This window comes from Mustela lutreola, chromosome 5 (assembly GCF_030435805.1).
Source record: "Mustela lutreola isolate mMusLut2 chromosome 5, mMusLut2.pri, whole genome shotgun sequence".
Classification (NCBI taxonomy): Eukaryota; Metazoa; Chordata; class Mammalia; order Carnivora; family Mustelidae; genus Mustela; species Mustela lutreola.
The window spans coordinates 7131842-7157326 of record NC_081294.1 but is presented as its reverse complement, the minus strand read 5'-3'; the positions used below and the strand labels follow the sequence as shown (position 1 = coordinate 7157326).

The window sequence follows — 25485 nt, the reverse complement described above, 5'->3', positions numbered from 1 at the left end:
GCAGGGGCTACCTAGAAAGTACAGAAACATTCCCGTGCTTTGAAATGTGCCCTTGCTAACTGACACTTCATGGTATCTATCTAAAACATCAAAACAAAACACAGAACCATGGACAAAACTATTCTCTCCTCAGAAACGTCAACCTGTATTCAGAGACTTGGGCCATCGCTGTGATCCTAAAATGCCCCGAGGGCAGACACAGAGCCCGCAGCCTTAGCAGGGCGCCCAGTGTGGATCTGAGCACTGACGCTCTTTGTTCAGGAATAGGTCATTGGGAAATGTGAGATAAATGGATTTTTTTGTGGTGGTGGGAGAAAACGTGGGAGAGGCTTGGAAGGAGAGGATGCCGTGGGGCAAGGAATGTTAAAACTTCGCAATGCCTCTCTGGTCTTCCTCCGCAAAACACTGCCTTTCTCCTGACAGCATTTTTCAGACGCCAGGCCCTTATGCTGAAAACACGGTGGGCCGGCCAAGTGCCTGACATTCCCCACGAGCGTGGGGTATGGAGCCGGCCAGGGCTTGCCGCTCCTGAGTCTGGATCCTAGACCCTCCATGTGGGTAGAAAGCAGTCCTGGGATGGCCTGGAAGGAAGCCGAGGGGGCGGCTGCCTTGAACTCGGTTTAACAGCACCTGGAAGGTGATGACTGTTGTAGTTGTCTTCTGCTCACCTACGTGGTGAGAGAGGAAGTCTTCTGCCTCACGGTTATGGGGACACAGGAAACCCGGCCCTGGACAGATAGGATGACAGCAGTTTCTGAGTCACATATACACAAAGCCTGGACCACATGAGGAGCCAAGTGAAGGATCCACACTGTGGGTAAAAGTTTATGGTGTCAGGAGGTTGGGGTGCCCCTGGTTCCCACAGTAGGAGTAACTGGGCTTGCTTGAAGGATTGCAGGAGGTGACTTGGAGTGAGCAGGAACAATGCCTGGTCCCATGACAAGGAGGGTCTCTTGGCTTAGGGGACCGTAACCATGGTGACGCAGCAGGGAGGGGAATTGACCATGTGAGACCCTCCCAGTTCCTCCATCTGTGGAAGCAAATGGAGTAGTAGCCTGTAATTTCAGCTCTTACAACAACATGACTGGGAAAAAAAGAGAGAGAGAGAGAGAGAAAAGAAAAAATGCAGTCATCGGTAATCCCAGTGGGCCACTGGCTCGTTATTTCAGTCCCTCGGGTCACATTAATACCTTTTCCCTACTGTTCCTTTCCTTTCTTTTCTTTTCTTCTTTTCTTTGCTTTTCTTTTCTCTTTTCTTTTCTTTTTTCTTCTCTCTTTTCTTCTCCTCTCCTCTCCTTTCCTTTCTTTTCAGAGAGAGCATGTGCAATGGGAGGGGATTGTCAGAGGGAGAGAGAGAGAAAATCTTAAGCAGGCTCCGCACTCAGAGCCACCCAGGTGCCCCTTCCCCCGACCTTTCTAGTCCTGAATATTAACGTGCATTACACGACAGCAAAAAATCCCAACAGTAAGATAGAAAGAATTTCAGATCAAAGACAACCTTTATTTACCTGGTAGGAGGCTCAGTTGCTGAGTAGGTAAGTCTACTTGGTTCTTGGCCACAGGACACCTTTCCTTTCTCCACCTCTGGGCACCTAACAGGTCACACATCGCATCCCCATGTGAATGTTCTTTGCTGTCATTGTCATTCAAAAGCTAGCCTCATTATTTTTTTGGCCTCCAGTAGTATATACAATATGATAAAACTAATGATGCATTTCCTTGAATTTAGGTTCTTACAACCTTGGTCTCCTGGGTCCACTGAGGAAACAATTGGACATTACTACTCCCTGGTGAACTCAGAGGGAGTATGAGTCTGAAGGCATCTCCCTCCTGACCAGCCTAGAATCTCAAAGCTGAGAATCAGAGGGCAGGCTCTACTCCGCCGATTCATTTGATATCCAGTTAAATTCATTTTCTTATAAAATGGTTCACTAAATGTGTGGCCATATTTTAATTTCCAGTGCTTGGTGCACGGCTCTGGGATTTGCTTGGAACGTTATTGGAATACAGCCCATGCTTTCCTTGGACGCTGGGTGGTGAAGCTTTCCAACTTCCTTTTCATCACTTCCCCCCTTCTTTCAGTAAACCCATCTCCCCTCCCCTTCCCAGCCTTCGCTCCCCGTCTTCCTTCCCGGCTTCACCGCTCCTGTTAGTTCGGCCTTTGTCTTCCCTTTGCACAGTCTCATCCCTCTGGGCTCATCGACGTGTGTTGGGCAGTAACAAGTGCTCTTCAAGAAGAAATAATAGACATAAACTCAAACTAAAGTGATCTATTTTAATGGTACGGCTTTTTTTTGTTATTGTTTCAGTCCATTCTTACAACATAATTCCCCCAAATAGACTTGAATTTGAGGTTGTTTATATCTTTCTCGAGGAGTCCACGGAGTTTGTTTTTTTCTTAAAAAGAAACTAGGCACAAAGCCACCATTTGAGAGTTTCTAATCCTCCAGTTAGTTTAAAGACAACCACAAAAGTAGATTTACAAGCTAAATTCTTCTTATCAATCTTTGCAGGGGAGGTAGCGAGAGGTGAGGCCAGCCCATGTTTGAGGAAAAATAAATCATCATAAGCCGTTGTGGCTGGTTTCTGCAAGGAGGCATATGGAGAAACACCCAGGTGAAGAGGGGAAAGGTGGGTGTGGACAGATGTGTTGAAGAGCAGCTCGTGTGGGCAACCATCCAGGTGTAATCCATGAGAATAGCTGGATTTTTACAGGTCGTAAGCATTAATGACCATGTTTTCTTTTGTTTTGCAAGAACCTAAATTCAAGGCATAGAAAAAACGTTAATGGCAGTATGCGGGTGTTGTTGAATGAGGTTCTTGTCCCAGGGACTTAAAGAATGAATCTCAAGGACAAAGGTGAGTGAGTAAAGCCATATAGTTTTATTAAACAAGAATACAGGAAGAAAAATCTTTCAGGGGTCCCGACAGGGCTTTTAGGGTTGATCTTTTATTGAAGGCTAACCAGGGAACTTAAATCCTTGTAACTGTCTCTACTGATAGCACCTTGAGGAAGGACTAGTGATAACACCTTTAGTGGCTTACTTCCTTTGTAAGGTCTGTAATTCTTTGTTGGTCACATGTGACTATTAAAATAAGATCCCACTTCTGACACTTAGAGCAGGGTGGTCTGGTTTGTTCCCTTATCTCTGGTTTCCTTAAACCTCTCTGTTTTGGACATTCGTATGAACCTGATCCCATAACCCCCTACCTATCTCTCCCTACCGAGACCTTCCTGTCCCTTACTTAGTAAGAACCTTGAGATGTATATTGGTGGTCATATATACATATGATTGCCAACATGTATTCTGGGGTGGGAATGGGGGGGAGTAGTGGAAGTTACCAAAGGGATTTTTTTCTAAGATTTTATTTATTTATTTAATAAATAAATTCAATTAATTAATTTATTTATTAAAGATTTTATTTATTTATTTATTTGACAGAGAGATAGAGCACAAGTAGGCAGAGTGGCAGGCAGAGGGAGAGGGAGAAGCAGGGAGCCCAATATGGGACTCAATCCCAGGACCCTGGGATCATGACCTGAGCTGAAGGCAGACAGTGATCTGACTGAGCCACCCAGGTGCCCTCCAAAGGGATTTTTATATGTTAAAATAGGCTTACAGGATCCTGAGGATCAGGCTAAGATTGCTTGCTGCCCTTAGCAAAGTGTCAACATCCAGGCACTTGCGTCCCTAGGGGAATGTCACTCTGCCTGTTTCAAGGGACTTTCAGTGGGCTGTAAGTAGTAAGGAAATTTGATAATTTTTCTTCTGCCTTTGTTTCTCATATCATCCTGATAGCTTCGGTGACTCTGGTGGACAGAGTGGAAGAGCAGGGGGTGGTTTTATTCCTTTCATCATTGGATCTGCTTCTACTTACATCATTTCTGATATTAGTGGGTGTTTTCCCCCACACCAACCAATTCAACAACTCCTTGGACACAAACTGGGTGTCCTAAATTTCAATTTAATTCTGACATTAGCTTTCTGGAATTCCTCAGGATTCCTCAGACCCCACAGAGTAAAGCCTCAGTCCCAGAAGAGTAGTCTCTCTGTCAGATGCCCGTCACAAGTCCTAATGTTCACCTAGACTTTTGACCAGCTTACTCTAAATCGGGCTTCTCTCTTCCCCCCCTTCATGTTCGATAATTTGCTAGAAATGGCTCATATAACTCAGGAAAACACTTTACTTCAGTTTGCCAGTTTATTATAAAACATACGGTTCAGGGACAACCAACTTGAAGAGTTGCATGGGACAAAGCAATGGGGGTGGTGATACGTGGTGGACCCACAACCCTCATCTTCTCTACACCTTAGCATGTTCACCCACCAAGAAGCTATTTAAAACTCATCATGTTCCATAATTATGAAGATTTCTTTCCATCAGCATGATTAATTAAATCATGGTTATTGATGAATGAACTCAATTTTCAGCCCTTTCCTCCTTCTGAAAGCCTACGGGAGGGGCTGTAAATTCCAACCCTCTCCTGGAGTGGTTGCTACTCTTGAGAGCCAGCTGCCATCTTGAAGCCCTCCATGGGCCCACCAAGAGTCAGGTCATTAGCATAAACTCAGGAGTTGTTGAAAGGACCTTCTTATGAATAACAACAAACGTTCTTCTCAGGAGTGTGTTCTTAGGATTCCTGAATTCCAAGAGTTTTCAAAGCTCTGTGTTGGGAACTAGGAGGGTAAGGAAACAAAGACGAAGGATATGTTCCTCCTGCTGTCACATACTGATAATAAATTTTCAATAATTCCTTAACACACAGAACTGTTTGTTCCAGCTTTCTCCAAATATTGCAATAATCTATTAACATTCTGAACAGATTTTGTGGGTTTTTTTTTTGGCAGATACTGTCCCTTTTTTTTTTTTTCTGACTGATGATGAAGCTTTTCTGAACATTTGGAATTCCTTAGACATTTACATGAAATTTAATTTTCAAATCTCTCCCTGAGCCAAAAAAAAAAAAAAAAAAATCTCGTCAACACACGTGGAAATATTTGTTACTCTGAACCTTTCAAGAATATTAAAAGCACACTTGCACCCGCTAGCTGTGTGTGTTTCTCCCTTCCATTGTAGCTGTTTCCAAGCTACATGCCGATACCTGGAGGATTAGGATAGGATGAGAAAGGATTTTTAAGAAATAATTGGAATCATGGGGCGCCTGGGTGGAATCAGTGGGTTAAGCCGTTGCCTTCGGCTCAGGTCATGATCTCAGGGTCCTGGGATCGAGTCCCGCATCGGGCTCTCTGCTCAGCAGGGAGTCTGCTTCTCTCTCTCTCTCTCTGCCTGCCTCTCCGTCTACTTGTGATTTCTCTCTGTCAAATAAATAAATAAAATCTTAAAAAAAAAAAAAAAAGAAAGAATTGGAATCATTAAGCAGCTAACAGTTTGCAGGCTTACTGTGTGCAGGATGTATATTCAAGACCATTTCAAAATTCTCCTTCATATTTGCCACAGCCCTTCGAGGATCTTGGTATTTATTATATCCATTAAGCAATGAGGAATGATAAGAATGAGAGAAAGACAAAGATTCTTCTAAATTACGTCGTAGCCAGGATTCAGCCCAGCTCTCCCTGCCCCTAGATAAACCCAAGGGTGGCTGGAGAACAGGACCTTCATGGTTTCACAAAGGAGGAGAGAGGGACCTGTGACTTTGCTTTTAAGTCTCCAAGTGGAGAAGACAGACAGATAGCCAGACCTACCGTGTCCCCGTCTGGATCAGCTGCCTGCCAGCCTGACTCTCCATCTTCATTAGGTCACCGAACAGCGTGCCCGAGACTGAGCAGGTTTGATCGATACATTTTTGACCCAATAGTCAGGGTTTTCATTGCACAGGAGAATTTTGCTTCACTGAGGCTTCTAATTGAAGAACTCAAATAAATCTGTAGAATTATGCCTCAGACTAGCATTTGAGAAGGCAGTTGAAGGAAGAGGGTTAGACTTGGAACTTCTCTGGAGATTCTTTCCAAATCAGCATGAATATTTCTATTTTGTTTTTTCATCATGACATCTGACAGCTGATCTCCCCAGGGCTCCTCCTCAGCCATTTTCCAGTATTCAGTCTAAATGAGCATCCAGTAGGTGCAAACCTCTGGGTTTTGCTCTGGGTGCCCAGGCCGCTGGTCTTTGGGCTCAGTGATTTCACCGCGATCACCCTGACCTTTGGCCTTTGGCTGCACTTCTTCCTGCTTCCTGTGGGCCTCGGCCTCTGTGTGCAGAGCTGTCCAGAGGCCAGCCCGTCTCTGCTCCCTCTTGTATGTATGTAATCCATGCATGAACCCTGCTGACCCATCCCATTTGTGCCCCTTGACCTTGCCCCTGGGAAACATCTGGAAGTCATGACCAACACGGGGATGCCAGGCTGACCTGGCTTGGGTTGGGAATCATGAGAGATACCTTAGGAGTCAAGTGGTGGGAAGGAGGGGCTAGGGGGCCTCATTTATTCTGAACAGTGTTCTCTGGCCTCATCTGCTACAGGGAGAGATGGTAATTAATTTTTTAGGGCCCTGCAGTCTCCATCCATAATATCAACCACATGTTCTGTGATGGGGTGGGGGCATTTTGATGGCTGTTTCCAGATATAATACAGAAGCTGTGATTTCATTTGACTGACTTGCAGTGAAATTTAATTTGGTATGAAAAAGATTGTGTGTGTATGAAATTACACATATATGTATGAAACATGCATATGAAATAGGTAGTTTGTTTGCCAGGTGTGCTAAGCTTTACTTTTCCCCCTTCGAGTAGTCTTGTGGCATTCTCTCCAGTGTGATAGTACATGAGCCATGTGTCCTATGGAAGTAAAGGGTGACCTGATTTTCACCCATGGGGCAGTCTGAAGGTCTTCAGTGTAGGCTCCTGTGCTGAGATGGTGATGAAGGAATTTTCTCTGTGTTTCTTACCTGGGGAGGAGTCATTCTCTGGATTGCTGCCAGATGCAAAACTCGTTGGGGCCGGGTGTTGACTCCTACCACCCAGCTTATTCCTCATATACCCACTGGGTCAGCAAATCCATTAATGGTAAGAAATGAGCTTTCCAGTTCCTGAGGAAGACCAAAGACTCCAAGTGCAACTCTTCCTACTGAGTTACTTTGCCCTAGAACTTACAGAGAGTTTCCACATCTATCTCTTAGTATCTCACAACAGTCTTAGGAAACAGGAAGCGCAAGGATTATTGTTCCCATTGTATGGATGTGAAGATTGAGTTTCAGAAATGCAAAATGATTAACCTAAAAACCTCACTCTTCTTGGACCTCATGGTCTTAAAACCTGTGGTGAAGTTTTGCCTTGAAACTATTGCCCTCTGCTCAGAAAGTTCCTAAAAGAAAGTCATTGTGCCTTTCTGAACTTCTAGATTCATGACTTCTTTCAACACATATTTAATTAAGATGTGCTTTGTGGCGGTCAGACTTCCAAGGGCAGGAAGTAAAATGGTGACCAAAGGAAAGGACTTTCTTCTCTTAGAAGTTTGATTATAGTTGGAAATGAACATTCAAGCAATTAATAGTTAAGGAAAGGGTTAGAATATGATCAGTCTGCTGCCAGGAATACAAATGCAGCAATCCAGTGGACAGTATCATTAGAGCGTCTGTATGTTAGGTGGGCAGCACCAGCCCACCTCTAGGGTGAAAAGGGTGAATTAACATCTGAGTAATGAGACATGGGGTGGAGGTGAGAGGAAGGGACTTCTGGAGCGGGAGACCGGGAAATTCAAAGGTCCAGAAGACGGAACGACCTTGGCAGCCCGAAAGAATATAGAGAAGTTTAGAGTTGCTGGATCACAGTGGTCAAGGGGCAGAGGGATGAGATTGCACATGGTCTGAGAATTGGGGACAAGATCTCATGATATTTATGAGCAAGGCTGAGGACCCTAGATTTTGAGCACAATACCAAGCCTGTGGAAGATATGAGACGCGACCTAATATTCATGTTGGAAAGGTACGTTGGTTGAGGTGTAGAGAAATGGTTGTGGTTGTGATGGAGCAAGACTGCAAGAACACCACCGATTCGGAGATGGTTGCAGTAGTTCAGTCAGGAGATGCCGGTAGAGAAATGGATGGATTGGGGATTTTGTTTGTTTGTTATGGTCAAGAAGGTTTGCTGGTGGATTGCATGTGGGCAGTGAGTAAATGAGGAGAATTGAGGATAGCTTGCCTATTTCTTACCTGAGTGAGTGGTGACAGGAACAGAACCTGGGGGAAAGGCAAGCTGGAGCACACTGAGAGGCATCGTCTGTGGTGATCTGGGTACCATGAGATGCCTTTTTGGCTCTCCTGAGGGATGTGACCAGAAGAGAGAAGGACGAATTGTTGGCAATGGACAGGGAAGGAGCATATGTGGATGGTTTTTACCCTGACAGGACCACGTGATACTCCCCAAGGAGGAAGGGTTGAGAAGAATCACAGGACCCTCAGACAGATGACAGAGGGATCCCACCTTTGGGGATGCAGGGGAGACTGGTAAGGAGACTGACAAGGAGCAGCTAGTGAGTGAAGAAGAAAACCTGGCCTTTGTAGGCTTCAGACCTTGGGAAGAAAGTGGTTCTAGAGGGAAGAAGAAGTCCTTTTGAGGACAAAATGCTTAGTTAAGTCTAGTGGTGTGATGGACATTGCACTCTGTTGTCCCAGAGAAACAGTTACGGATTATTCATGACCTCAGCGTCATGGTGCTCAAGCCATATGTCAGTTTGTTATAGCAAATCATCCCTCTACATGGTAGCATTTCACGAAAGGGTCTTGGGGTGCCCTTCGTCATACTCATCACACGGCCAGCCCCTGGGCTCAAACCCTGAAGCTTAGTCAGCTCTGGGGAAGGCAGGCTGATGACTTAGCTATTGTGACCTCGTGTTCCATTCCCTTCCCCAAAAAGAGCACCACAAAGCCAAGCTAACCTCTGTGAGCCTCACTCATGTCATCACGTGCCCTTTGTTTCCAGACAGAGATGATTCTAAGGGTCAAGAGAAACCAGGCTTTGTGTTTTCCTCCAAGCCAGCTTCTCTCCCAGATGAGAGAATACTTTCTCACACCACCAGTGGCGTTGGAGTGGAGCGTCTCCAACTGACCTCAGAAAACGAACTTTAGACCTTCTGTCCAGAGCGCGCGCAGCCTTCGGGAGAGTGTGTCCCAGCCTGTCCCTGCACCTGTGCCTCCTGCTTGTTTCTACCACTGAGTCTGCCTTATCCGGGCTGCTGGGGTTTGGTGTCCTGGCTTTCTCCTCACTGGGCTTCAGCTAGGTCTCCTTCTTTCGTGAACTGTTTATTTTCTCATTCGTTTAATCCTTTTCCCTCAGGCATTTTTTTTCTCTTTTTTAAGCTGCATATCTGTTTGTGGTTCAATCTTAGATCCTCCATGTGCTGTCTGATCTTGAGCAGTTGTTTATCATGCCTGTGCCTCAGTTTCCCCTGCCAGTAACTATGGTTAATGTCTTAACATGGGAGAGCTACCGTGTTACCTCAAGGCTTAACAGGCTTAAACATAAAAAGTCCCGTTTTCAGACCCCAGCACCTAAGAGGCTTCATGGTCTGTCCTCTCCCTTCCCAGCTCCAAAGTCCGCTAATCCCCGCCCTTCCTCGTGGGCTTCTGCAGACACGTCTCCTGCAGTCCCTGCACGAGGGATGCCTTTTCCCTCCTCACAGATACCTTACACGTGTGGCTACTGTGTCCAGCAGGCACGGGCCCCTTTCGTCTGCCCGGAGGAGCTCTGGTTTCTCCTCCATCCCTGCTCCCATGGAAGCCCGGCTGAGTGTGTGCGTGGCTCGCTGTCTTTGCTACCCAGAGTGTTCGCTTCTCAATGTTCTCACGCTACATGCTTATACGTCCTGAATGGTATTACAGTTACTCCCTTCCTTGTCTCTCACCTCTGTTACGCTGAGAATTTCTAAAGTGCAGGAGGCTTTAGGAAGAATCGTGTAACCCACATTCTTTCACGTAATAGGTGCTCAGTAAATATTAGTTGAATATGTTTACAAGTTAAGACGGACGACATAGAAATCTACCGGATCATTAGCATCCCCTGTTTTGGAGAGTCTTCTCGGCATAGAACCAATTAAAATGATGACCGGGGCGCCCGGATGGCTCAGTCAGTTAAGCATCTGACTTCTGGTCTTGGCTCAGGTCATGTGGGGAGTCTGCCTGAAAATTCCCTCTGCCCTTCTCCACCGTTTGCTTGCATGCTCTCTCTCAGATAAATAAATAAATCTTTAGGGGCACCTGGGTGGCTCAGTTGGTTAAGCACCTGCCTTCAGCTTAGGTCATCATGGTCAAGACCCATGTTGGGCTTCCTGCTCCGCGGAGGAGTCTGCTTCTCCCTCTCCCTCTGCCCCCGCTCGTGAGGTGTCTCTCACTCCCTCTCTCAAATAAATAAGTAAAAACTTTAAAAAAATAAATAGACCTTTAAAAAATGATTGCATAAGTATGGCATAGAGTTTCTGTCCATATGTCACATATGGTGAGTTTGCTAGTATCACACTCAGACCTCGATCACTGTCCTTGTGTTTTTACACACTGGAGGAGAAACTTTACTCTGTCACCCTAGGATTATTATGCAGTTGCATTTTTGTTTGTCATTGATGTAAAGGGAATATAGAAACTATTCCCTAAGCTATGAGTTTCTTTTTCCTGGAACTCATCATTATTCAAAGGAAAAGCAAATATTAGCAGAGAAGGCTTAGGGATGAAATCTTTTGGAAACACTCAGAGTCTGATGCCTACAAAAGGTGGAATTCTGAGATTCTGTAGGTCACTTGTGGACTTGCTGCATCCATTTTTTTAAAAATAGATTCAATTAAAACTGGGTAATTAAACATTATGTGTCAGCCGAATCACCCAGATTATGTGTTAACATGAACACAAATCTAACTAATTACGAGTGACATTTGTCAAAACACCACAGAAGGTAAACCAATCAAAATAGTTATAAATAGACTGATAAGGTCTTTGAGTATGCAACAGAAATGGTGAACACCCTGAGACAGAGATCGTTCTCCAAACGAGGAATCATTTCTCAAATAGAAAGCAATTAAATATTTTATATTTGTTATTTGGATGTATGTGTATGTGGTTTGATTTTCACCACTGCAATAATCCTGAGAAAATAATTAAGAGACCTAATTATCCATCACTGTAATCCATTAAACCAGTTGCCCTGGGGAGCACATCTATAGATGTGTAGGGGGAAACGTTATCTTATTTAGAGAAACAAAGAAGAAAAATCTACTTCTCTTGATATCAGCCTAATCGGAACTATAGGCATTAGGGAGTGAGGAGAACTCAGCATGAGTTGTTTCAGAGATATAAGTGCTCTTAGGGTATGGCTGTTCTAGAAAATACTGCACGGAAAGCACAGTGCTTCTCCACAACCTGTGTGATGGCTTTGGCTTCCCTCTTTAATAACGGTTCTATTGCCAGCCTTGGGACCATTTAGGGAGACTCCAAAAGTCTGTGTCCTCCAGTAAGAGGACAGCAGTGGGAACTGTGAGACTGTTTGGGGTCACGGAATAGAGACTGAGGGAAGAGGTAGGCTAGCTCCCACCGAGGCTAAGAAGCCAGGAGTTCACCAGGTCCCACCACTCCTTGTTCTCGTCTTTCCGGGCCCTGGTGGTGCCAGTGGTCGCACTTCGTCAGAGGTCCCCTGCCCCGTGCCGTGAGAGAAAGGGCTTGATCTCCATGTTACATGTGTGGGGCTAAGGACCCTCCTTTTCACTGGGATGGGAGGGACATGGAACCTTAGACTCTCAGACTGGAAGTTCAAGTGTGTTCCCTTGGCCACGTCTTCGTGATGTGTGGGTCCTTCATGCCGTCTCCAGGACACTGGGCTCTGTAGACCGTGGTGCTCATCAACTCAACTTGCATGTTTCTCTCTGGGATAGTGTTCCTTTATTCTCCCAAATCCAGTACATAAACCGACTTTGGGAATATAACCCAGTGTGAATTATCTCTATGTAGTTCAGTATCTTTACCCCAGTGTGATGTGCTAGAAGATGGGATTGTTACACCCTGATGGCTCATCTATGCTCTTTGTCTTGCCTTTGATAGCATTCCCTCTGGGTTCGGATAATTCCACGGAATTGCGGAGTGATAGGCTACTCTCCATTAAATTCGTTTTTGTGTTTTGAGGGCCTTTTCAGGACGCAGGGTGGGCGGGCTTGCCAGCCGTAATGAGATCATATGGAATCAACATTGAAGCTGTTAATGGTTTTGTCAGAAATCTCTGTAATGACAAGGTGAAGAGGCATCATCTGTTCAAACAAACCATTTTATTTCTCTTTTCCCACCAAGGGCTTTTCCCATTAGCAACATATTTTTATTTCCTCTGACAAGTTCAAAGCAAGCCCAGTCAGTCTTTCAATAGGACCCTGGTGAGGCAGGAAGGAATTAGGAGTCTGGGAGGTCCTGGAGCCCTGCTCACTGAAAGATGGGGCCAAAGCACATGGCTAAGATAATGGAGGCTGAAGCCAGATGACCTGAGTTCAAATCCTGCACCATCACCTAATAGCTCGGGGATGTTGGGTCAGTCTCTCCCCTGCCACCTGCCACGTACGTGAGTCTGATGGTAGTGCCTGTTTCTCACGGCTTTTGGGAGGAGACTGTGTGTAGTGCAGGGCAGAAGTTAGTAGACCTCATCCCTATTAGGAGCTCTGCGATATTTTCCCAGATGTAACTTGCTGGTGCTCTTGTAGGATATTTTATTGTCCTGCCTTGTCTGATTTCCGGTTTCTGCTGTTGCTGTGCTCTTCTGTATACCTGTTATGCTGGAAACATCGTGTCAGCTCCAGACTGAGCCAGAACTGCCGGCAGCAGGGGCTTATCTGTTGGGTCCCCTGGAACTCAGTCAAGACTTGAAAAATCATGGACCCAAAGTGGTCCTGAAAAATAGCATGAAATTTCCTCTGTTGATATTGAGAATTATGAGACCCAAGTCTACCTGAAACTTTAGCATTAAGTCTGAATTTGGCTGGTCTGAAAGCAGAATAAATATTAGCTTTTTAATAGCATACTTCTTTCTGAATTTTCCACATGTGTGAAAAATCGAAGAGAAATCTAAGCCTAACAGATGCAAAAAAACTTAATTTTTCTTCTTTTCTATTTTTCTTGTTTTCTTCCAGTTATAAATTTCGACTCTTTAGTCCTGTATGTTAAAGGTTATGTTTTCCCGAATTTTGCATTTCTGTTCTTTACTTAATCACATGGGCTGGACTCAGGACAGGGAATTCAAGCCAATAAGTCATGATCATTTTACTTTAAAGGTGAAGTTCCTGAGCTAAACTAGCATGAATTTCCCTAGTGTTAGCCATACCTTTCATGTGATTGATATGGTTTGCTTCCTTGTTGGTTGGTTGGTTTGTTTTTGTTTTTGCAGTTAGTTTTGAAAAACCAGAATCTATTACCAATGAACTGAAAGTGTATTTGATCAAAAGTGTAGTGACCCAAATAGCCTATGAATCTGTGTGGGTTTTTTTTTTGTTTGTTTGTTTTTTTGTTTTTTTTTTTCTTTTTGGTCAACTACTTTGCTATTCGGGAAATAGATTTATTATCCTGTTACGTTTTTCTTCAGCCAGCATGGTAAAGGTAGGTTTATTTTTCTAGGACTAAAGTTACTTAGCGGGCTGGAAAGAAGGCAGTCCGGAATCGTGCGTGGCCCCCGGTCCAACCAAGGGAGTGGGAGGGAATGAGTTTCCTATTTCAGATGAGACCGACGTGGGCTACTGATGTCCACCCAGTGGTCAGGTCGGGCGTGTGGCATCCCCCTTACCTCAACATCTACTTTTTCAGCGCCTGGTGCTCTTCCCACGGAAGAGTGGGGTCCCCCTTCTGTCCACGGTCCTCCTGTTGTCCCTGCTTTTCTCAGTCTCTCGCATGCCTGCTGGTGGCCCGCCAGTCAGCCTCGCACCAGTGTCTTGTTGGCTGCCGCCCTCCACCCCGGGCCCTGGCACGCCCGAGAAGTCTTTCTCACTGACTCACCAACCTGTGCTGGCGTCTTACTTCCCAGCTGCCCCACAGCTTTTCTTGGCTCATGAGAAGCTCTGGACTCAGGGGCCCGGTTCGTCCTGTCCTGAGCTGCGTTCCAGCCTGCGAAGACCCTTCTGTCTCCAGGCTCTGCCTTCTTTCCCATGCAAGGGAATATTTGAGGTTCCAGGAAATGGGATGTGGCTAATTTTGGGGGGACCTTATTCTACTGACCACAGTGTCTCACTCTGACATGCACGGATGTGTGTCTCTGGGCCCCACCAGAGCCATCCGGCACAGTTCCTTCATAGGAAGTTGGGGGAATTACAACGTTTGGCAATGAATGGCCAACTCCCGCTGGTCAGATAGCAAAGATGCTACTGAGAATGGACGAAAGGGGGAGGGGGAAGATGAGTGATGTTCACCGGAATTTGTTGTAAAATTAGACCAAAGGATTTCCATTTTCAAACAAAATATCCTAGACGCTACATGTATCAAAAAACCACCTGGTTTTGGCACGTGGGTGGCTTAGGCAGTTAAACACCAGATTCTTGATTTTAGTGCCGGTCATGATCTTAGGATCGTGAGGTCGAGCCCAGCATTAGGCTCTGTGCTCGGTGTAGAATTTGCTGAAGGTTCTCTCTCTTCCTCTGCCTCTTGTACTGCACACACACACACTCTCTCGGTCTCAAATAAATAAATAAAATCTTAAAAAAGAAAACAAAACACGTCTTATTCTCATACTTGAAACACTTCTGGACTTCTTTCCTGGATAGAACTCTTTCTCATCTAAGGTTTTGGTAATAGTTGTGATAATATTTTAGGACTTTCCTCTCATAAGTGAACTGAGTATACTACAGAAGAGAGACAAATGTTTGAGAAAATAAATGGCAAACTCACAAAGTACTGTTTACTGCTAAATTATTTGATTTAATAAGTTCTAGAGGATATTCATGAAATTATGAGAATGTTAAAATATTAACTAGGAAATGAATATATCAATAATGTTCGTTAAGTTCTCATTTAACATTGTGATCATATTATAAATAATGTTTCTTGAACAGAAGTATATCATTCTGTTTCAGAGTTTATTTAAAAGAAGAAGGAAGTGTAACTTCCCAGATGTACATCAGAAAACAAATTTTATTGTTCATTTCTCTCAGCTCCAAACGAAAATTTATGGAAATACTGCTGAATAAGGCTCATAAAAAGGGTTTTCAATATATCCTGAGATTTGGCAAATAGATCGATATGTTCGGAAACTGGGACTAAAGACATTCTTGGTAGTGGTAGCATGCGTCTCAGGAAACAGGCATTTATAATGTGAAAAATAAATAAATTCTGAGTGGTTGGCTCAGCGGATATAAAATAATTCCTCAGTAAGCATCTATAATCTGGCCTTTCTATGCACCCCAGTGAATCAGTGCATACATCTTAACTCTGAACTGCAGAAAAAAGTAATCGGGTATGAGGTGTTGTTTGTTTTCATGAAGCCAATTTCAGAAAAAAAAAAAAAAAAAACAGAAAATATCGCTGGAAAAAACTAAAAACAATACTCATCTAGTTAAATGTGTGTTGCCTCTTAAGCTGACATTTATGTAGAAGGTCTTCATTAGGATTCAGCCAGAATATACAAAAATGAGACCCAAACTGATGACCGCAACGTAGGTGAACTCAGAGTTCTAGCAAGTGAACAGACACACAAAAAGTCACAAGTGGTAGGTGAGGTGTATAAAAATAATCGTGTCTCTGCATCTTCATTTACATTCATGCTACGGTTGCTGGAATCTTCTTCTCCGTCAGTTTCACGTTGTCTCAAAATAGAGACCGTGGTCCTTCTTATTGCTTGTGTGATACGTTCCCTTTGAACCTTGACCCTTCCCAAGTGATATCCTATTCTAGAGCTGGGGCGCTCATTCTTATATTTAGGCCACAATTGTCTCTCCACTTTTCCCAACGGCTCGAGAATGATTGCCTGTTGTCAAGTGCTCTGTGTAGGAATGCGTTGGTCCAAGCCATGCTACAAATTTATCCTTGCAAAGACATTTCCAGGACAGCTTTAATTATACCAAGTTGTCCCTAGAGTTGGTCTGTGTCTTACAAATCATCCCATCATCAATGTCTTGCTCATGCTTTTTTTAAATTTATATTTTGCAAGGCCTCACGTCATTGTCAAATAAGTCTTCAAATAGTGTTATGAATTTCAGGAAGGTCTGATGGTTTTCATGATTTTCTAGAATCAGCTCGTTCCCTTTGGGGCACCTCTCTCCATGTATGGAATAAATTTCAAATTTTAATTTGATCATGCTATTATCTATTTAATTTCTAGCAAGCATTACAATTTCTGTTGAGCGCTACAGATATTTTGGTATTTAAATGGCATCATCTCTATGATGTATGTTTTCAAAAAACATACAGAGAGAAAATATGTTAGAAGCAACAGTTTTCCCACCAAAACTGGAAACTTAAAAAAAGCAAGTCCTTGAGAAGTCAGTTTGCTCCAATGGCAACCCTGACCCCATGCTTGATTGACTTTGAATTGAGTTTCTTATGTACTAATATTTCAGGAAATTTAGGTATAAAAATAGTCCTTCCTCTAGTAATTGGATTTTTTTTCCAATTACTGGTTAGGCTGACAAATTGTACAGGATGCCATTTTTTAAATCAGTCCCACTTGGATCTACAAGTTAGGCTGACAAATTGTACAGGATGCCATTTTTTAAATCAGTCCCACTTGGATCTACCAAAATAATTTTTTTGAAACCCAAAGCAGCTTTCGGTACTAGGTGTACCTTCCAGTCTCATTTTAGTTAATAGCACCATTTTTTTTTCATTTTATTTTATTTATTTTCAGTGTTCCAGAATTCATTGTTTATATACCACACCCATTAATAACACCATTTTTGAAGTTAACAATTGTTTGCTGCCTCAAGGTCTATCATAATTTAAAATATTATACCGTATTTTATAGTATCTTTGGATATTAGGCTCATTCCTAAAGTACATTTTTCCCCCAGATCATCCCAGTGGGGCTCATCCGTGTTCAGGAATAGGCTTATTAGAACTTGTCCTCCATGACTTTGTTTTTCTGCCTCCTCAGGGCCATTCTAAGCATTTAAATTGGATATCAGAGGTGCCTGGGACCTTTAAACCAAATACGTTAAATACACTTCCTGGAACCCCAGGGTTCCAGAGGTGCTCAGGGGTTTTCTACATTACGTATGTTTTCAGTCTACTGTTTAAAAATCATTACACTAATATACATAATATGCAAAATGTTTAGGCACTAGAAACCCTCAGTGAATTAACTTCTATTATAACATTACCTGGATTACTTGGTTTATTGTAGAGCATAGAATAAAGTGACTGTTTTTATTTCAGAATATACTCCACATTAACTGGGCTTCCAAGGTGGCCTTATTTTTTACTGCTTAATTCGTGTAAATCACTATTATTTCAAAAGTAGACAACACAAACAAAATACAGAAATAATTAGATACTGAGTGCTATGACTCAGTGGTCATTTGTTCTTACATTTTACTAATGATTTACTGCTATAATCACTCATTTATAAAGCATGACTTTGGTAAAGGCCACATTTGCTTTCTTTTCTATGAGATTGTGCGTAGGAATTAGAGACATGAGCTTGATCTTAGCAACTCTTACTACACACCTCGCCAGAGGCAAGGGAAACAAAACCAAAAATGAACTGTTGCAACTCCATCAAGATCAAAAGCTTCTACATGGTGAGGAAAGCAGTCGGCAAAACCAAAAGGCAGCCTATAGAATGGGAGAGGATATTTGCAAAGGTCCCATCTGATAAAGGGTTAGTGTCTAAAATCTATAAAGAACTTATCATACTCAATACCCAAAAAAACAACCCAGGTAAGAAATGGGCAGAAGACATGAGCAGACACTTTTCCAAAGAAGACCTCCAGCTGACCAACAGACCCCATGAAAAGATGCTCAGCGTCACACATCATCAGGGAAATGTGACTCAAACCCACCGTGAGATGCCACCTCATACCGGTCCGAATGGCTAAAATTAACACACAAGGGACAGCAGATGCTGGTGAGGATGTGGAGAAAGGGGAACCCTCTTGAATTGCTGCTGGTGTAAACTGTGCAGCTGCTCTGGAAAAGAGCATGGAGATTCCTCGCAACACTAAAAACAGAGCTACCCTATAGCCAGGCAGTCCAATTACTAGGTATTTACCCAAACAGAACAAACACACAGATTCAAAGTTAGTAGTGGCATTTTCAACAATGGCCAAAGTGTGGAGATTGCACAGATATTCACTGACTGATGAATGGGTCAAGAATATTTATCTCTATCTCTATCTCTCTATAATTACGCAGCCATCAAAAGGAATGAAATCTTGCCGTTTGCAATGATGTGGATGGAACTAGAGTGTATTATGCGAAGAGAAATACTCCAGAGAAAGAAGAATACCATGTGATTTCTGTAGGTCAGAAGACAGTGGTTTAGAGCAAAGGCTTCGATCCAAATTCAGATACTGATGTCCCACTTACTCTTTTGGGGCTTTATGGTATGTTATTTAGCCGATGTTCTCTTCCAGAATAATATGGTGATTTATCTCCCATGTAAAATTATAGAGACACTGAACTTAGAAAATGTATACAAAGCATCCAGCTCTGTGGTCCGCACAATGAGAGTTTCGTCAATTGTTTTCAGTATTTTGCCTAAGATTTGGCAGCTGATTTCTAGCAAAGCGGGGACCTCATTTATGTACTGCAGTTGTCAATCTCAGACTCTTACTTTTATGTCACACTGTCTTGTACTGGGGTGAATGGTGTCCTTCCAAAATTCGTGTCCCCCCTCAGATCCTCAGAAGATGACCTTATCTAGAGGTAGGGGACTTGCATATGTAATCAGCTGCAGGAGATTTTCTTAGAGTGGGGTGGACCTTAAACAAAAACCACTGTCCTTGTAGGAAGACAACATTTGGACAAAGAGGCAGAGAGGCTGGAGTGATGCTTCCATAAATCCTGCAACCCTCAGCAGGGCTACTAGCCTCCACCTGGGACTCCTGTCTCTCCTGGGACTCCAGAAGGACCAACCCTGCTGGCACTTTGATTGGAGACTTCTAGCCTTGGGAACTGCAAGGGAATAAGTTTCTATGGTTTAAAGCCCCTCATCTATGCTACTTTGTCATGACAGCCCTAGGAAGCTAATATACTGTCTACTCAATTAAAGAACAACCCTCAGTTTAACAAGATCCAGCGAGAGCTCCTGGGTGGCTCAGTCAGGTAAATGTTTGACTCTTGGTGTCAGGATCTCAGGGTTGTGGGATTGGGCCCCATGTTGGGCTTGGTGCTCAGTGCCGAGGCTGCTTGTCCCTCTCCCTCTGTTCACCCTCCCGGCTCGTGCTCTCTCTTTGAAATAAATAAAATCTTTAAAAGACCCACTGAAAAACAACAGGCCCAGTAAGCATTTAACAGGTTGGGAATTTCACTGTACAGCTATCGAAAATAAATCTGATTTGGAACAAGATCTCGGGTTTTCATATAAGGATTTTAAAAATGGCAGTAACACATTTTTTATGGTGTTTCCAAAGTAAGCTGTATCTGTAATCTTGGATGACGTCAGTGTCATGATAATCAAAAACTAGTCATTGAGTAATAGGACCGCTGCCCCCTTACAGTTCTCTGACTCGGAGGCCACCTGTGAGAGCGGAGAGGACTTACGTGTTTGCTGTGGACACAAAAACAAATGTGCCACAAATTGATGTTGAAAGCAAATATGCAGTAGATGCTAGGAAATAAAAGCAGAGGAATGTGGAATGAATCCTTCCCAAGTGACGAAACTCTCCATCCCTTTCTGTCTTTCGATGCACACCATTCCGTCTCAAATTTGCCGTGTTGTGAACCTGTCATGTGCGGCCACCAACGGTAATTCCTGGACATGTCTCTGCATCAGGGTAACTGGATTAACACCTATTGAAGTTGCATAAAGATCAGGTTATTTCAAGTTCCAACTTATTTGTGTTTTGCCTCTGTTTTGAACAAGGATACCGTCTCCCATTGCCTGGCAATGTGTTTATAGTTGCTCTCACGATTTAACATTCTCCGGCATTTCGCAGAAATACATGACATGAGAGTGTGAATGCAATGTATAAAAAAAATAAGCCCTCAGGTGGTTGTTAATTTTTGGCACTGTGTAATTAAACTAGTTTTTTTTAATGTTATCTTTTGCCAGTATCTAATTAGCAAAGCCATCTGCTGAAAGAGTAGTGGCCCATCTGCCTAGAATGTTGTTCTCTTCATTTTTATGAAAAGTATCTGCCTTTGCTGGTCCCTGTCTAATTAACTTCTCTCACTGCGGAATGTGATAATACACAGCTTTGTTTATATACTTCGGAGAACTGTGGATTTATATGTATGTAACACGTACATAGAAAGAGCCAGTCTTTTTTCTTTCCCACTTTTGATTTGCTCCCGGGATCGGAGCTCCGTTTATCATAACTTGAGCGTATGTGTGTGCGTGATGGGGAGGGGGGGACTGTGCCGTGTTTCCTTCCATCCCAGGGTGCCTGCGGGGATCAAATGATATTCTCTAGACGTACTCCATTTCCTTTTCCGTCTGTCTATAGCACTGTGGCTTCTGGAAAGTTGATGATGTTGTAAGTTCCAGGTTATCTCTGGATCTGAAATGAGCATGGCTGTTGGAACAATGGAAATGACCATGGTGAAGTTCTCAGAGTTAGCAAGATGTCGTCCAGACTGATGGAAGACACTTACTAATGTCTGACGTATGCATATACCACCCATGTCTGTTTCTCCTCCAACAGAATTACCTAACACACAGTGCCTTGCACTTGGTAGGTGGGTGCTTTGTAACCACGTATGACATGAGAGAGAGAATGAATGCAAATGCATAAAGCAAAGCTTCTGTAGGTCCTTGACGAGCACAGATGTTATTGGCCTATATTTACAGACCAAACAAACAAACAAAAAAGATTCTGCAAACGGAAATCTTCCTGTCTTTTAAGATGTAGATGCTCCATACTTTTCACCTACTGTGTATAGCCTAGATATCCAGATAACTGCATGCACTCTCACTGCTGCCTGTCTGCTGCCAAAAAATACAATGAAGATTAAATGCAGAATGGAATAGGGAATTCAGTTTTGTTTTTTTTTTCTTCTCTGAGGGGCTATTGTGCAATAGAAAAAGACAAGAGATGATAAAAATTAGATTTAAAAAAACCCCACAGAGACTCAGAAAATAAGATCACGCATGTTGTACTGAGATCCAGGTTGTAGCGTGTGCATGCCGTTGGATGTGTTTCGACTGTCCTAAAGACAGGTTTGTGTAGATGGAAAAGTGTCTTGAAACAAAGTCAACTGGAAAGGTGGCTTCACAAATCAGAGGTGGGATTTGTTCCAGAATTATGATGCATGAAAGAGTAACAAGGCTCTCCTGTGAGAAAATAGTGAGAAGACTGGGTTAAGAGAAATTTAATTTATTAGAACAATTCTTGTGGAATAAAGAAAGTTATGACCAGGTTAGAACATAATATAATTTCACACGGGATGAGTAAGTTTGAGAAATGAACTCTGGTGCACGAGGACTCTACTGATAGAGTTCTCTCTAACAGAAGTGCTTTTTCCCCCCATCGTTGTGAAATGGTCAAATAGGACGAGTTCAGTTGATGGAGAGAACAGAATGACACTGTCGGATCAACACCTTATTTTAGCCTAATCTGCAGAAGACATGTCTTCCCACTGCGTTCTTTGATAAATTCCGTGACATCCAGTAATATTTGTGGAGCCCTACAATAGGCAGGAACGGACTGCTGTTCCCAATATAAGTCTTGTCTCTCCTGTCCTCTGTTCAAGTAGGAAGTAAATCAGCAGAAAAGCTGAACACTCGTGGTCTTCAATTAATTCTGGATTTGAATACTATTGGAAAGCCAGTTATACTGTAATAAAAATGCCTCAGAAGGAACTTTGTTTCTTTTTAATAACTGTCTTCTGAAAAATCTGTAAGATATGTCCTATTTTCTGTTGGTCTAATAAACTTGTGTGTGCAGGTGCTTTTTCTTACTAAACTGGATAAAGTAATGAAATATTCTTGAAAACTCTCCTTTTTTTTATTACTTTCCCATCCAATCCTCGGCCTTCAATTATCTTGAAAACACACAGGCTATTTGGGCATTAGGCAGACTGGGGAAGCTGTTTGTTTGTGATTTTGGTAGAAGGATTTGAACAATTCTGATGATGTCTGATGAGTTTTCTTGCAACCCTGGAACTAACCATGTTCCTCACAGGTCTTACGTTTACTGAAGAGAGAATTAGTATTTAACTTTTAACAAAATTACTGGATTACCAAGGGCCCCTATGAATGCTCTTTATCTAAAGCTTTTTACTTTGTAGTTGTCCTAGTAATTATATATCAAATCCTCCTGGGGACAGCAAGTCAAAGTTGCAATAGCCTTGACTTTGTAAAAGAATGTATTGTAGTGTGTCATTTCTGTTCTGAGTTTAAGTAAAGGCAAAATTAGGGATATCTCTGTATAAATACAAACAGCACAGTCCATTTTATAAACAGATCTAAGAAAGGAAAGGTCCATCTGGAACAATAGTAATGTACTTATTTAATGTGAGTCCCATGGAGACACGCAGATCTGCCACCACACGTGAAGCTCTTATGTCTTCCTGGGAAGTGACATCCCTTGTCGTGTAAGTATTTCTTATCGTAGCACAGAGTTCAGGTCATTTGTTTGCATCACGTGTTGACTAGCTGGAATTTTATTGTTGCCATTAAACATTATGAACAGGAAGGCATCACAGAAAGAATTAACAAATTCTCTCATCAAATGTTGACACTGACAAAAATCGCTAAGTCGACGCAAGGGAAAGCCGTTAGGATATTGTTTCTGTTTGAAAGACACTGAAGTGGCTCCCTTTAGAACACTTTCTTTTGTGCTCATATTTGGCAAGGAAGATACAGATGCAGAGTTTTGTGTTTTAGTCTCTATTATGTAATGTTTCTTGGAGGACAGTCGATACGAGATTCTGGTACATGATTACTTTGTTGCTCTCCTAGGTTTAGGAGAATTAAAAAATATCTTCTTCCTAGAAGTGAGAGTGAAGCCATTATTTTCCTTAATAATATTTGACAGTAGCTTATCTTTGGCTTAGTTTAGTTTATTATTTAACGTTTGTTCAAATTAGCAAAGACGTGTCCCTTGCTTAAATTGTTTTTTTCTGATAATGGGGCCCCTGTGTGGCTCGGTCGGTTAAGTGTACAACTCCTTTTTTTTTTTTTTTTTTTAAGATTTATTTATTTATTTGACAGAGAGAGCGCACACATGCACAAGCCGGGGGAGTGGGAGAGGGAGAAGCAGACCCACTGCTGAGCTGGGAGCCCAATGTGGGGCTCGATCGTAGGACTCTGGGATCATGACCTGAGCCAAAGGCAGATGCTTAACCGACTGAGTGACCTGGTGTCCCCAGTGCACCCCAGTATACATCTCTTGACTTTGGCTCTGGTCAGAATCTTCGGGTTGTGAGATCATGTCTATATTGGGCCCCGCACTGAACTAGGAACCTGCTTAAGATTCTCTCTCTGCCCCTCCCATCCGTCACCCTGCTCATGCTCGCTCGCTCTCTCGCTCTCCCCCCCTCCGTCTTTCTCAAAAAAACACAAATTAAAAACAAATTTTTTTCTGATAATGATTTAACTGGTCCTTCAGAAATCCTAAAGTCTTTGGAATTCCAGCTCTGGTAGGAAGCTAAAACACAAATCCACATTCCATATAATAATACAAAAGATAAACAGCTCAGATTCTTAAATTTGTTCCAAGAAGGGATTCACAATCTCAGTGTATAGATCGTTAGTGTTTGTAGGCATCATTTCTTCCCATGAAGTCAGCGCTGTGAACTATGTCAGCCAATCACAGTTGCCCTATATGAGACAGCAGCAGATGTGAGGGGATGCACGTGGACTTGATCGCCGTGAGTCAGGTTCGGAACATTTGGGAAACCATATTCGTGAGCTGTGGTCTAACTCTTGAGTCAGAGGTCCTGCGAGTGTGAAAATTACGGTCTTGTGTACAGTACAGATGCGCTCTTTGCATGAGCTCTTTCCTCACCATTTGCATATAGATCTTGGGAGTGAGGTGGTACAAAATCATCCTCGCTCCATTATCTTTGAATATAGATAAATGACCTACGATAAGCAGAAGATACACATGTCTCATTGAGTGCTTACATCATTTTTGGTCCAGGGCTTGTCTTTTCAGCGTGCTGTGGATCTATCCTGTGGTTTCACCAAAGGGATGCTTTCAATAATTAGGACAATAGCCATCAACTCCCTGCATGGGCCTTTCTTACAGGCATCTAAATATCACACTGCTTCTGCTTAAATACACATACTTGGGGGCAAGTCCTTTAAAATGCTTCGATTTCAAAGAAAATTAGAAGCCCCTATGAGTGAATTTCATAAATTTAGTGTAAATTCTATGTTTGTATGAAAACATCGGTTCCACGGGGTGGCCACATTGCCGAATCTGATTACCAGAGCCTTATTATTTGTCTCCTTTGATTCAGTCAGAACTGTAACAGTCGCTGTCATTTTGGTGTTTCCTACAGGCTGTGGAGTGGGAGTGTGATGAAGCCACCAAGAAGGCCTGTTACAGCAAGGGCAAGTCCAAGGTAAGGAGCACGCGGAAATGCATGCTCACCACCGTTTAGAAGGACTATACATGAAGCATTTTAATATGGGTGTGGTGCATAAACAATGAATTCTGGAACACTGAAAAGAAATTAAAAAAAAAAAAAGTCACATGTGGCGTTGAAAAAAAATATGAAGGCTGTTCCTGATGGTACCTTGTAATTCAGAAAATAAAAAAGCAAGTTACAAAATATATGTCAGGTGCCTAGGTGGCTCAGTTGCTTAAGCATCTGCCTTTGGCTCATGTCATGATCCCAGGGCTCTGGGGTCGAGTCCCACGTTAGACTCCCTGCTCAGTGGGGGGTCTCCTTCTCCCTCTACCCTTGCCCCCTGCTAGTAGTCTCTCTCTCCCTCTTGCTCTCTCATGCTCTCTAACCATCTCTCAAATAAATAGAATCTTTAAGGAAACAGACAAAAATATATGTATAGTAAATTCTCAAGGTTTTAACGTTAAACTAAGATTAACCACAGTTTTCAAAAAGGATTCATAATAGAAGAGCAGATCTGATTTGTACCATTAATCACTAGGCTAAGATATGGAATCATTAGGCTGTGATATCATTTGGAAAAATATGAGCTTGAATTTTAAAAATAACATTTTAATTTCCCCTAATTATATCTTCGAGCTAGTTCCATAAAGTGACTATATATGATAAGTAAAATCTTTATATCAAAAATGATACTTCTTTCTAATTCATCTCAGCATCTCTATAAACTCCCCCTCTCTCTCCTGCACCCACCTCCACTCTTTCCATGTGAAAATCCGCATCCCCAAGTTCCCAAGGAAAGCACAGTTTCTAATTCAGATTGGAAATGCGTTTCCTGAGCGACTGTGCCCTT

At 42.8% G+C, this 25485-nt stretch overlaps 1 protein-coding gene across 9 annotated transcripts in view; it reads left to right on the top strand.

Annotated features, from left to right (window-relative positions):
- SEMA5A (semaphorin 5A) overlaps nucleotides 1-25485 on the top strand; it is a 466271-nt gene that overhangs the window by 269655 nt on the left and 171131 nt on the right. For all 9 annotated transcript variants that reach the window (XR_009353706.1, XR_009353707.1, XM_059173630.1 and 6 more), the window contains one exon: nucleotides 24564-24626. Coding sequence is in view for 7 of the 9 variants with exons in the window: in XM_059173630.1 (XP_059029613.1) it covers nucleotides 24564-24626 (63 nt within the window). In the remaining 2 variants the exon portion in view is untranslated. The remainder of the gene's footprint in view (nucleotides 1-24563; nucleotides 24627-25485) is intronic.